Here is a 13,968-nt window from a genome sequence, read left to right on the forward strand (position 1 = left end):
AAATGCCACACCAGTGCCACACAACACTTCTTTTCAACACAAAACAGCTAGCTCTGACGTGATTTCAGGGCTCGGACGAAAGCAGTTCAAGCTCCAGCAGTTCCAGTAGCTCCAGCGCCAGCATATCCAGCTCCAGCAGTGAGGAGATCCAGCCAGTCGGGGCCCGCTCCCGCCGCCCCGTGCCCCACGTGCAAGGCATCTCCATCGTGGCCAACATCACCTTCTCCAACACTGCCAACAGCCTGGCCATCCAGGTCAGCTGCTGTCACTCCGTCAGGATTTCTTGGTCCTCTGATTGTTTCCATTCATGTCTCCTTGGTCCTCTGTTGGTCCTCCTTCATGTGTCCTTGGTCCTCTGTTGGTCCTCCTTCATGTCTCCTTGATCCTCTGTTGGTCCTCCTTCATGTGTCCTTGGTCCTCTGTTGGTCCTCCTTCATGTGTCCTTGGTCCTCTGTTGGTCCTCCTTCATGTCTCCTTGGTCCTCTGTTGGTCCTCCTTCATGTGTCCTTGGCCCTCTGTTGGTCCTCCTTCTTGTCTCCTTGGTCCTCTGTTGTTCCTCCTTCATGTGTCCTTGGTCCTCTGTTGGTCCTCCTTCATGTGTCCTTGGTTCTCTGTTGGTCCTCCTTCATGTCTCATTGGTCCTCTGTTGGTCCTCCTTCATGTGTCCTTGGTCCTCTGTTTGTTGGTCCTCCTTCATGTGTCCTTGGTCCTCTGTTGGTCCTCCTTCATGTGTCCTTGGTCGTCTGTTGGTCCTCCTTCATGTCTCCTTGATCCTCTGTTGGTCCTCCTTCATGTGTCCTTGGCCCTCTGTTGGTCCTCCTTCATGTGTCATTGGTCCTCTGTTGGTCCTCCTTCATGTGTCCTTGGCCCTCTGTTGGTCCTCCTTCATGTGTCATTGGTCCTCTGTTGGTCCTCCTTCATGTGTCCTTGGTCGTCTGTTGGTCCTCCTTCATGTCTCCTTGATCCTCTGTTGGTCCTCCTTCATGTGTCCTTGGCCCTGTGTTGGCCCTCCTTCATGTGTCCTTGGCCCTCTGTTTGTTGGTCCTCCTTCATGTGTCCTTGGCCCTCTGTTGGCCCTCCTTCATGTGTCCTTGGCCCTCTGTTTGTTGGTCCTCCTTCATGTGTCCTTGGTCCTCTGTTTGTTGGTCCTCCTTCATGTGTCCTTGGCCCTCTGTTTGTTGGTCCTCCTTCATGTGTCCTTGGCCCTCTGTTGGCCCTCCTTCATGTGTCCTTGGCCCTCTGTTTGTTGGTCCTCCTTCATGTGTCCTTGGCCCTCTGTTTGTTGGTCCTCCTTCATGTGTCCTTGGCCCTCTGTTTGTTGGTCCTCCTTCATGTGTCCTTGGTCCTCTGTTTGTTGGTCCTCCTTCATGTGTCCTTGGCCCTCTGTTGGCCCTCCTTCATGTGTCCTTGGCCCTCTGTTTGTTGGTCCTCCTTCACGTGTCCTTGGTCCTCTGTTTGTTGGTCCTCCTTCATGTCTCCTTGGTCCTCTGTTGGTCCTCCTTCATGTCTCCTTGGTCCTCTGTTGGTCCTCCTTCATGTCTCCTTGATCCTCTGTTGGTCCTCCTTCATGTCTCCTTGGTTGTCTGTTGGTCCTCCTTCATGTCTCCTTGATCCTCTGTTGGTCCTCCTTCATGTGTCCTTGGCCCTCTGTTTGTTGGTCCTCCTTCATGTGTCCTTGGTCCTCTGTTGGTCCTCCTTCATGTGTCCTTGGCCCTCTGTTTGTTGGTCCTCCTTCATGTCTCCTTGGTTGTCTGTTGGTCCTCCTTCATGTCTCCTTGATCCTCTGTTGGTCCTCCTTCATGTCTCCTTGGCCCTCTGTTGGTCCTCCTTCATGTGTCCTTGGCCCTCTGTTTGTTGGTCCTCCTTCATGTGTCATTGGTCCTCTGTTGGTCCTCCTTCATGTGTCCTTGGTCCTCTGTTGGTCCTCCTTCATGTCTCCTTGATCCTCTGTTGGTCCTCCTTCATATGTCCTTGGTTCTCTGTTTGTTGATCCTGCTTCATGTGTCCTTGGTCCTCTGTTGGTCCTCCTTCATGTGTCCTTGGTCCTCTGTTGGTCCTCCTTCATGTCTCCTTGATCCTCTGTTGGTCCTCCTTCATGTGTCCTTGGTCCTCTGTTGGTCCTCCTTCATGTGTCCTTGATCCTCTGTTGGTCCTCCTTCATGTGTCCTTGGTCCTCTGTTGGTCCTCCTTCATGTCTCCTTGATCCTCTGTTGGTCCTCCTTCATGTGTCCTTGGTCCTCTGTTTGTTGATCCTGCTTGATGGTGAGGCTCTAACCAACATGAATGTAATTGATCTGAACGGTGGTATAGCTGTAAACAGCATAGATTTGATTGGTATGAAGGTGATATGGCTCTTACCAACATAAAAAAGATAAACTGAACTGAATGGTAATCTGGCTCTAACCAATATAGATTTAATTGATTGAATGGTGGTGTGTCTATAACCAATGTGAATAGAATCAAACTGAATGGTGGTGTGGCCATAACTAACATGAATATAATCGAACTGAATGGTGGTATGGCCATAACTAACATGAATATAATCGAACTGAATGGTGGCATGGCCATAACCAACACGAACAGAATCGAACTGAATGGTGGCATGGTCATAACCAACACGAACAGAATCGAACTGAATGGTGGTATGGCCATAACCAACAGGAACAGAATCGAACTGAATGGTGGTATGGTCATAACCAACATGCATAGAATCGAACTCAGTGGTGGTATGGCCATAACCAACACGAACAGAATCGGACTGAATGGTGGTATGGCCATAACTAACATGAATATAATCGAACTGAATGGTGGTATGGTCATAACCAACATGAACAGAATCGAAGTGAATGGTGGTATGGTCATAACCAACATGAACAGAATCAAACTGAATGGTGGTATGGCCATAACCAACACGAACAGAATCGAACTGAATGGTGGCATGGCCATACCCAACACGAACAGAATCGAACTCAGTAGTGGTATGGCCATAACCAACACGAACAGAATCGAACTGAATGGTGTCTGTGTGGTGATGTGGCAGATCCAAGCCCGGAAGTCCCTGGCACAGAGAATTTGGGAGCAAGCGCAGTTCTACCCAGAGTCCCGCGACACGTGCGTGGCTCGTGCCGTGCAGAGCGAGCTGGCCGGGCTGTCGGAGCGGCATTGGTGTATCCTGGAGACGGAGATGAGACTGAACACCTACAACCATGTGCACATTGCTCTGCAGGCCGCCCAGGTGAGGCACCGGTCCGACAGCTGTTTTTTTTTTCTTTCTTTTCTCTTTTTTTTCTTTCTAAGAATGTTTTCCCTCGCAGGGTGGTTAGTCTTTCATAGAACCTCCCAAGGTGGAGTGGTACGGTCATTCCTACTATGAGATTGGTCTGAGGTGGAGTGCGTTCATTACCACAGGGAGTGTAGTCTGAGGTGAAGTACATTCATTCCCATAGGGAGTGTAGTCTGAGGTGGAGTACATTCATTACTACAAGGAGACTGGTCTGAGGTGCAGTACAATCATTCCTACAGGGAGTCTGAGGTGGAGTACATTCATTACCACAGGGACTGTAGTCTGAGGTGGGGTACATTCATTTCCACAGGGAGTGTAGTCTGAGGTGGAGTATATTCATTCCCACAGGGAGTGTTGTCTGAAGTGGAGTACATTCATTCCCACAGGGAGTGTTGTCTGAGAGGGAGTACATTCATTCCCACAGGGAGTGTAGTCTGAGGTGGAATACATTCATTACTACAAGGAGACTGGTCTGAGGTGGAGTACATTCATTCCTACAGGGAGTCTGGTCTGAGATGGAGTACATTCATTACCACAGGGAGTGTAGTTTGAGATGGAGTACATTCATTCCCACAGGGAGTGTAGTTTGAGGTGGAGTACATTCATTCCCACAGGGATTGTAGTCTGAGGTGGAGTACATTCATTACCACAGGGAGTGTAGTCTGAGGTGGAGTACATTCATTCCTACAGGGAGTGTAGTCTGAGGTGGAGTACATTCATTCCCACAGGGTGTGTAGTCTGAAGTGGAGTACATTCATTCCCACAGGGTGTGTAGTCTGAAGTGGAGTACATTCATTCCCACAGAGAGAGTAGTATTAGGTGGAGTATATTCATTCCCACAGGGAGTGTAGTCTGAGGTGGAGTACATTCATTCCCATAGGGAGTGTAGTCTGAGGTGGAGTACATTACAATCAGTCCTACAGGGAGTCTGGTCTGAGGTGGAGTATATTCATTGCCACGGGGAGTGTAGTCTCAAATGGAGTACATTCATAACCACAAAGAGTGTAGTCTCAAGTGGAGTACATTCATTTCCACAAGGAGTCAGGTTTGAAGTGGGGTTGTACGTACATTATCTCAGGCAGTCTGGTCCATGCAGTCCTTCACAGAAATTTCTCAGGTGAAGTTATACGATGGGAGATCTCGCCGTCCAGATGGGATCTTGACATCAGGTGTTACTCATTCTTGCAGGTGAAATTCAAACCATCGGGAATTATTCATTCCTTCCATGCTCGTGTCATTGTCATGAAGTATCCCATTTCTTGCCACATACAACTGTCAAAGAATTTTTTTTCACATGTGATATTTTCGACTGAAGTATCAGACATCTGTCGTACTTATAAACTTTGTTCCTGTGTTTTGTGCTTTTGGTTGCCGTTTCCCCTACCCTAGACACATTGAGAGTAAAATATGTTAACACACACTAAGTGCGTGCAGATTAAATGTCATTTGCAGACGCTTCATCGGTATCAACAATATAACAAAAATGAAAAACGTGCAGTCTTTAGGCAACGTTACGAAAGTTTAGAATTTTGCTCATGTTATCGCTTCTTTGGTAAGATCATTCCCGACAGTTGTTCACGCATGTCGAGCTCAGTATCAACATGTAATTCCATCTTCATGGGTTATTTTACTGAACATAACGAGTTTGCTCAAGATGAGCAATACAGAAGGTCCAGTGTGTGTTGTGGCCAGCTCACACGTGATGTAAACGGTGGTCTTGCTGCAGAAAATGCCGGAGGTGCTGTCGCGTGCGATGGAGCAGTGGATGTACAGGACCATGGCCAGTCATTACCACTGCTCCAAGATAATCGGACCTCAGGCCTTTGTCAACCGCAACAGTCTGCATGCTGTGTTTGACTTCTCTCAGCCCATCAGAGCGGTGAGTAGACACCCGCAGTCCGTGTGCAGGGAACCGCTGCCATGCCTTTGAGCAGTCACATGGAACACGACTTTGTCCCGTGCTCACAACGCTGATAGACGTTGACGACAGAGTTTAACCGTATTGCATTCACTTCAGCCACAGCTGAACTCTATAATAGTTTCACTGTGAAACAATTGAATGCAAGAAGGTTAATTAAGGACAGTCCATGTACATACTTCATGGAGAGATTTATAGAGAGAGATCGTTTTGTTAAAATGAAGAAGGTCGATGATTTTTAAAATTTATTATTGTACACGCTTTGCCAGTTCATTGGGTGAACATCGTGTCATTAGCTGATATTTTTGTATGGTTCAGTGGTTACACTTTGTAAAGAAAGGTTGTTAAGGGGACAGAGATGTTTGAGGGTTAAAGGGATACAGCTGACGGTAGATCTTAAGGGATGGGTGTCTTTTAGGAGTAAATCAACTACAAGTTGAAGTGGTGTAAAATGGACAGACATCGCAATGAGCTGAATGGGTATACATCTATGTCGGCTACTTTGACACGTATCTGGAAAGATGATCATTAGACATCGCAGTTGATAAAATGGACAGTGTAATTTGAATTAGTTACATAAAATATGTAACATTTTCATGTGCCCGAACGGGGTTTCTAGAAATAAACACGTCTTGTCTTGTCTTGTGTTGACAGACAATTTCACTTAGACACAAGTGGACAGAAGTTTAGGTTGAGTTCGACGCTTATATATTTTACATGCCCTTAAGGAATGAGGTGGATGCTATGATATCTTTTGAATCCTGGTGTCAGATACTTACATGTCCTTAAGGAATCAGGTGGGTGCTATGGTATCTTCTGACTCCTGGTGTCAGATATCTACATGTCCTTAAGGAATCAGGTTGATGCTATATCTTTTGACTCCTGGTGTCAGATATTTACATGTCGTTAAGGAATCAGGTTGATGCTATGGTATCTTCTGACTCCTGGTGTCAGATATCTACATGTCCTTAAGGAATCAGGTGGGTGCTATGACATCTTCTGACTCCTGGTGTCAGATATTTACATGTCCTTAAGGAATCAGGTGGGTGCTATGACATCTTCTGACTCCTGGTGTCAGATATTTACATGTCCTTAAGGAATCAGGTGGGTGCTATGGTATCTTTTGACTCCTGGTGTCAGATATTTACATGTCCTTAAGGAATCAGGTGGGTGCTATGGTATCTTCTGACTCATGGTGTCAGATATTTACATGTCCTTAAGGAATCAGGTTGATGCTATGATATCTTCTGACTCATGGTGTAAGATATTTACATGTCCTTAAGGAATCAGGTGGGTGCTATGATATCTTCTGACTCATGGTGTCAGATATTTACATGTCCTTAAGGAATCAGGTTGATGCTATGATATCTTCTGACTCATGGTGTAAGATATCTACATGTCCTTAAGGTATCAGGTGGGTGCTATGGTATCTTCTGACTCTCTGACTCCTGGTGTCAGATATTTACATGTCCTTAAGGAATCAGGTTGGTGCTATGGTATCTTCTGACTCCTGGTGTCAGATATTTACATGTCCTTAAGGAATCAGGTGGGTGCTATGGTATCTTCTGACTCCTGGTGTCAGATATTTACATGTCCTTAAGGAATCAGGTGGGTGCTATGGTATCTTCTGACTCCTGGTGTCAGATATTTACATGTCCTTAAGGAATCAGATTGATGCTATGGTATCTTCTGACTCCTGGTGTCAGATATTTACATGTCCTTAAGGTATCAGGTGGGTGCTATGGTATTTTCTGACTCTCTGACTCCTGGTATCAGATATTTACATGTCGTTAAGGTATCAGGTGGGTGCTATATCTTTTGACTCATTGTTTCAGATATTTACATGTCCTTAAGGAATAAGGTTGATGCTATGGTATCTTCTGACTACTGGTGTCAGATATCTACTTGTCCTTAAGGAATCAGGTGGGTGCTATGACATCTTCTGACTCCTGGTGTCAGATATTTACATGTCCTTAAGGAATCAGGTTGATGCTATATCTTTTGACTCCTGGTGTCAGATATTTACATGTCGTTAAGGAATCAGGTTGATGCTATGGTATCTTCTGACTCCTGGTGTCAGATATCTACATGTCGTTAAGGAATCAGGTTGATGCTATGGTATCTTCTGACTCCTGGTGTCAGATATCTACATGTCCTTAAGGAATCAGGTGGGTGCTATGACATCTTCTGACTCCTGGTGTCAGATATTTACATGTCCTTAAGGAATCAGGTGGGTGCTATGGTATCTTTTGACTCCTGGTGTCAGATATTTACATGTCCTTAAGGAATCAGGTGGGTGCTATGGTATCTTCTGACTCATGGTGTCAGATATTTACATGTCCTTAAGGAATCAGGTTGATGCTATGATATCTTCTGACTCATGGTGTAAGATATTTACATGTCCTTAAGGAATCAGGTTGATGCTATGGTATCTTCTGACTCCTGGTGTGAGATATTTACATGTCGTTAAGGAATCAGGTGGGTGCTATGGTATCTTCTGACTCCTGGTGTCAGATATTTACATGTCCTTAAGGAATCAGGTGGGTGCTATGGTATCTTTTGAGTGTTGGTGTCAGATATTTACATGTCCTTAAGGAATCAGGTTGATGCTATATCATCTGACTCCTGGTGTCAGATATTTACATGTCCTTAAGGAATCAGGTGGGTGCTATGGTATCTACTGACTCCTGGTGTCAGATATTTACATGTCCTTAAGGTATCAGGTGGGTGCTATGGTATTTTCTGACTCTCTGACTCATGGTGTCAGATATTTACATGTCCTTAAGGTATCAGGTGGGTGCTATGGTATCTTCTGAATCCTGGTGTCAGATATTTACATGTCCTTAAGGAACCAGGTGGGTGCTATGGTATCTTTTGACTCATTGTTTCAGATATTTACATGTCCTTAAAGGAATCAGGTGGGTGCTATGATATCTGTTGACTCCTGGTGTCAGATATTTACATTTCCTTAAGGAATCAGGTGGGTGCTATGGTATCTTCTGACTCCTGGTGTCACGCTTTGCCGGCAGGTGGACGAGTTCTACCTGACCCCCGAGGAAACCCTGGTGGTGGAGCGTGTCCAGGTGTCCCGGGTGACGGCCGCCCTCTACCCCTTCCAGAACCTGGCTCCCCAACGCACGATGACCGCCTTGAAGATGTCCAACGGACAGATTCCTGGTCAGTCACGGCCGTCTCTCACTCGCTGACAAGGGCACTGACTTGAAACACTTATACTGTGGGACTCAACTGCATGCAGTCCATGCAGTCCTACTTACATTGTGGGACTCAATATCAAAACAACAACGGTGAAATATTCTAGAAAGACATGAATACGAAAGTCAGCAAAATAAAAATTATTATTCACACTGGTGAATACAGTAAACAAAGACCTCCCCCCTTCTGTTCAAACCTTAATCTCAGTAGTCAAATGAGACAACAGAATGATGTGTAATGTGCAGTTTTGTGTGCACTTTCTTACGCGAGATGTGTGTGTATGTTTTCTTCTGTTCAGCACCTAAGATCAATCGGTTTTTGACACAGTGTGTGTGTGTGTGTGTGTTTCTGTGTGTGTAAGTACGTGTGTGTATGTGTGTGTGTGTGTGTGTGTGTGTGTGTGTGTGCGTGCGTGCGTGCGAGCGTGCGTGTGTGTGTGTACGCGTGCGTACTTGTGTATGTGTGTGCGTGCGTATGCGCGTGCAGCCACGTGCAAGCTGGAGGCCGGAGTGGTGCGGACCACCGACGGAGCGGAGTACAGAGTGCCCCAAAACGAAACTCATACCGGCTGTCGCAGTCTGCTGGCCATGGATTGCTCTTCAGAAGCCTCCTTCGTCATCACCGCCCAGCCTTCCCAGCAATTCCTGAGACACCAGGCCCAGGTCAGCCAGCCACACACCGCGGGACAGGAGAGGGCAGGACAGGGCAGGGCGGGACAGGACAGGAGAAGGCAGGACAGAGAAGGGCGGGACAGGGCAGGGCAGGGCGGGACAGGACAGGAGAAGGCAGGACAGGGCAGGGCAGGGCAGGGCAGGACAGGGTGGAATAGGGCAGGGCGGGACAGTACAGGACAGGGCGGGGCGGGGCAGGGCGGGACAGGAGAGGGCAGGGCAGGGCGGGACAGGAAAGGGCAGGGCGGGACAGGGCAGGGCAGGGCGGAACAGGAGGGCAGGGCATGGTGGGACATGAGAAGGAAGGGCAGGGGAGGGCGGTGCGGGACAGGTGGAATAGGGCTGAACAGTACGGGACAGGAAAGAACAAGCCGGGGAAGATCCAGTGATCAGTTGTGTCTTAAGAGTAAAGAAAGCCAGATTTTCTGCTGTTTCTAGGCTTCTTCAGAGAAAAGAAAAAATGTGTACGTTTTTATATACAGAACCGGTCGTCACACTAATAAAAGTGTTTAGGCGGAGTTGATAGTGTTTGCCCGGGCCATATCCACATTTCTTCCCCTCCACTCCTCTGTGTGACTGGCAGAGTGAACGTACACGCCCTGTTGTGAACACTACTCATTCCGTCTTAAGGGGAACATTGTGGATATTGCCTTTATCAGAACGTGTGTGACGTGTTATTCCAGAGTAGGCTGTGTGTGAGTGTGAGCAGTCACATGCCAGCTTGCTGCAGTGGAGACGTGGTGTTTCAGGATGTGACGGTGCTGGCGGAGGAGCACAGGGTGGAGCTGATCCCTCACACCCTGGGAGACATGATCAAGATTGACGGCGGCAACACCACCCGGCTGACCTTCGGCAAACCCATCGTCATCCCCAAGAAGATCGCTTACAACCAGTCAGTCACTTTGTCTTGTACAATTCGAGCGCCCCAATGTGTGTGTGTGTGTGTGTGTGTGTGTGTGTGTGTGTGTTCGTGGCATGTGAACATGTAGAGACTTAGAAAATAAGAGAGAGAGACAGAGACACACACACACACACACACACACACACACACACACACACACACACACACACACACACACACACACACACACACAGAGAGAGAGAGAGATACGCACTCGCATCTGAAAAGGTGAAGTGTCCTCTTGACCAATGCACACTGACAGCATCATGAGATCAAAGTATTTGACAGAAAACTGGCCACTGAAAGATCAAGATCGTGGCTCGTGTGCTGAACTGAGACGTGTGTAGAATACCACGTGGTGTACTGTGAAGTGTAAATCTCCTCTAAAAACCTGGAGGTGTAAAGTTCGGTATGTGTGTGGTGTGCTAGGATGTGTAAAGTTCGGTGTGTGCGTTGTGCAGAGAAGCGGTAGCCATGGTGCTGAGCCTGATCAGTCCTCAGGGTCCCATCCGCGTGGAGTGTCCTCTGCTGGGACTGGATATCCAGTTCTCCTTCTCCTCCATCTCCATTCAGGTCAGCAGAACCACAGCCACCACCTCCGCCGCCCATCCTTCTCTGTCATTCTCCTGTGTCTTTGCTGCCCTGTTGGAACAAAAGAAACAAGAGCGGCAAGGCCTTCAAGACTCACTTGTGATACACTTTAAAAAAAAAAATCCAAGCTTTTTATGTATTGAGTATAATTTCAAAATGTAATGTTTAAGATGAGAAAGATCAGTTTAAAGCAAATTAAATCCCCTAGCATTAATTACAGAGTAATTTCCCTTTTTTACTACCTGCACCAAAACGTTTGCAAAATAAATAAAACTTCCATGCTTAGCAAAAGAAGTTCCTATTTGAACAAAAAATGAAAATAATGACTGCTCTTGTTGTTGGGTCAGAATATCAGATCAAAGTGCCAAGTTTAGAGAATACAAAAAATATAACAGTAAATGCAGTTTGCATATAATTAGGCTTCATTTTTTATTTTTTTGTGCCCATCCCAGAGGTGCAATATTGTTTTAAACAAGATGACTGGAAAGAACTGAATTTTTCCTATTTTTATGCCTAATTTGGTGTCAACTGACAAAGTATTTGCAGAGAAAATGTCAGTGTTAAAGTTTACCACGGACACACAGACACACACACAGACACACACACACACACACACACACACACACACACACACACAACCGAACACCGGGTTAAAACATAGACTCACTTTGTTTACACAAGTGAGTCAAAAATCAACCAAACTTGTTGATTTACGTGTCTGTCCGTCTTTGTATCTGTCTTGGAAGATGTAGATCTGTCTGTTACACTTCCACATTTTCATTTCTCTTCCTCCCTCCCTTCCTTCCTTCGTTCTTCCGTCTGCCCGTCTCTCCCTTTCCGTCTGTCTCCAACGCCCACCTTACCGTCCCTCGCCTCTCTTTCTGTCTTTATCATGCTATAGATTTTTTGTGTTGTTATTTTTTTTTTACATTCCTCGATGTACCATTGATTTTGTTTCTGCCTGTCGACGGGCGCAATAGCCGAGTGGTTAAAGCGCTGGACTTTCAACCTGAGGGTCCCGGGTTCGAATCACGGTGACGGCGCCTGGTGGGTAAAGGGTGGAGATTTTTCCGATCTCTCAGGTCAACATATGTGCAGACCTGCTAGTGCCTCAACCCCCTTCGTGTGTATACGCAAGCAGAAGATTAAATACGCACGTTAAAGATCCTGTAATCCATGTCAGCGTTCGGTGGGTTATGGAAACAAGAACATATCCAGCATGCACAACCCCGAAAGCGGAGTATGGCTGCCTACATGGCGGGTTAAAAACGGTCATACACGTAAAAGTCCACTCGCGCAAATACGAGTGAACGTGGGAGTTGCAGCCCACGAACACAGAAGAAGAAGAAGAAGTTTCTGCCTGTCTATGTGTCTGTCTGTCTGTCTGTCTCCCTCCCCCTCTCTCTTTTTCTACATTACTCAGCCTGTCACACTCCATATCCTTACATTCTGTAGTCATCACAGTGCACATGTGCTGTTTAAAAGATCAGTTGTTGCAAGATTGGTATAGATATATAGATAACGATGCTATGTATATTAATTATAGGATGTTTAAGCCCAAATTTGGTCAAGGTACTTATTTTTACAGTGTACCAAACAACTGTGTGAGTTTAGAACAACTAATAATGTTTTGCCTATTAACAGACAGCACTTCGACAATTTTCCTAGAAACGAAAGAATCTGTGATAAATGTTCCACAATCGACATTGCTGATGAGTTCCATTATTTGTTTGTGTGTCCCCTTTTTTTTTTTTTTTTGAAAGCGTCAGACAAAAATGTTTATTTATGTATTATAGAACCCGCCCAAACTCTGTTAAATTCCACTTATTGTTCTCTGGAAAAAAGAAAGAATATTTTTAAAACTTAAATCGTTTGTTTCTCATAATTGTCTTTCTTTTTGATAAGATTATGTTTTGTTTATGTGGACAATAATGTTGTCTACTGCAAAGGAAAACGTACTTATTAATTGTGTATTTGCGTGTTTGCGCGAATGGGCTTTTTTGTCTTCTTTTGTTTTTTTGACATCACTCTTTTTGTTCGTATGGTATGTGTAAAAGTATGTATGTAACGTTTAAATGCCCCCAGGGGGCACGATAAATAAACCTTTTGCCTTGCCTTGCCCACGACACACGTCAGAGTGCAAGCGATACAAAAATGTCGACGTTGAGCCGGTGATAGGAATGATGTGTGCAGGGCATTTACACATGTTATCATTTTATAAGCAATAAATGTGTGTGGTGTTTTGTGCAAGGGACGTAAGTGATGTGTGATCAATGTTGGCAGATGTCGTCATTGTGCAAGCGATGCAAATTGTGTGCGAAGTGTGTCAACGACGTACAAGCTAAACAAATGGTGTATGATATCTGTTGACAGATGTCCAAGGTGTTCCAGTACAAGCTGTGTGGACTGTGCGGGAACTTTGACGGCCAGATCACCAAGGAACTGGAAGGACCTAAAGGCCCCACCCAGATCTTCTCTGCCGCCCAGGACTTCTGCAATAGCTACGTGATCCCGGAGAGGACGTGTCGCAGGAAGAACCCCATGAAGAGCCAGTTCAAGAAGAGGACCAGACCTTCCATCAAGAAGGGCAGAAATAACAACAGGAGGAAGAGACCTTCCGGCCCACGCTCTTAAAACGAGGGTCGTGGTTTGTAAGAATGATCATCTCGTCCTGCACGCTGACAGAAGTGGTCACGGAAGTAGCAAGGCCATGTCCTTTGACAGTCTTGGTTTAAAGCTGTGCTCGTTCGCTTGTTGTAAACGTGATAAATAGGAAAAGTGCCCCAGAGAACATAGTGTGAAATCGCTGTTTTGAATTCTGAAACGAAGGCAAATTTGTGGTAACAATTTATTGTCGACGATTAACAAAAGAAGGGGAAGTTTCTCATCATCATTGTACACATGACATTTACAAATTGATAAAGAAGTGAAAAAGAGTCTGGAACGACGGCAAGACAGTAGAAAGGCAGGGGCAGGACAGAGAACAGAAAAAAAGATTTTGGGATGACAAGCAAGTGCCATAGAAAAGGGAAGAAGGGTAGGACCTCTAGGTAAGACGCCAAAATGGAACAGAAAGTGGTCGGGATTACAAACAAGAGACAAGGGTGGGAGAGACTGTACAGGAAGCGATTGAGTATGGCAGACAGGTGAGGGAAGATGGGGAGGGGACAAGAACAGGACAACTACACTTTGAGAAAGAAGATGAAAACGGCATGGTATGAGATGAAAAAAACTTTGGACATAGGACAATTATGGATGAGAGAAATAGAAAGGAGTAGATAATAAAAAGGGAAAAGCGGTGTCGAGGTAAATGGTATGCACGGAAATTTAGACAGATCAGGTCAGGGTTTGGGAAGGGAAAATCACTAACAGAATGTATTTGTCATAGACG

At 45.8% G+C, this 13,968-nt stretch overlaps 1 protein-coding gene across 1 annotated transcript in view; it reads left to right on the plus strand.

Annotated features, from left to right (window-relative positions):
* The window catches only part of LOC143285894 (uncharacterized), a 54,699-nt gene that overhangs the window by 40,071 nt on the left and 660 nt on the right, over positions 1-13,968 (plus strand). Inside the window, exons 31-38 of the mRNA XM_076593343.1 lie at positions 69-254; positions 3,041-3,235; positions 5,010-5,162; positions 8,231-8,378; positions 8,901-9,076; positions 9,835-9,977; positions 10,448-10,559; positions 12,951-13,968. The exon at positions 12,951-13,968 is cut by the window's right edge and continues 660 nt beyond it. Coding sequence (XP_076449458.1) covers positions 69-254; positions 3,041-3,235; positions 5,010-5,162; positions 8,231-8,378; positions 8,901-9,076; positions 9,835-9,977; positions 10,448-10,559; positions 12,951-13,211 — 1,374 coding nt within the window. The 3' untranslated portion in view covers positions 13,212-13,968. The remainder of the gene's footprint in view (positions 1-68; positions 255-3,040; positions 3,236-5,009; positions 5,163-8,230; positions 8,379-8,900; positions 9,077-9,834; positions 9,978-10,447; positions 10,560-12,950) is intronic.

This window comes from Babylonia areolata, chromosome 1 (assembly GCF_041734735.1).
Source record: "Babylonia areolata isolate BAREFJ2019XMU chromosome 1, ASM4173473v1, whole genome shotgun sequence".
Taxonomy (NCBI): Eukaryota; Metazoa; Mollusca; class Gastropoda; order Neogastropoda; family Buccinidae; genus Babylonia; species Babylonia areolata.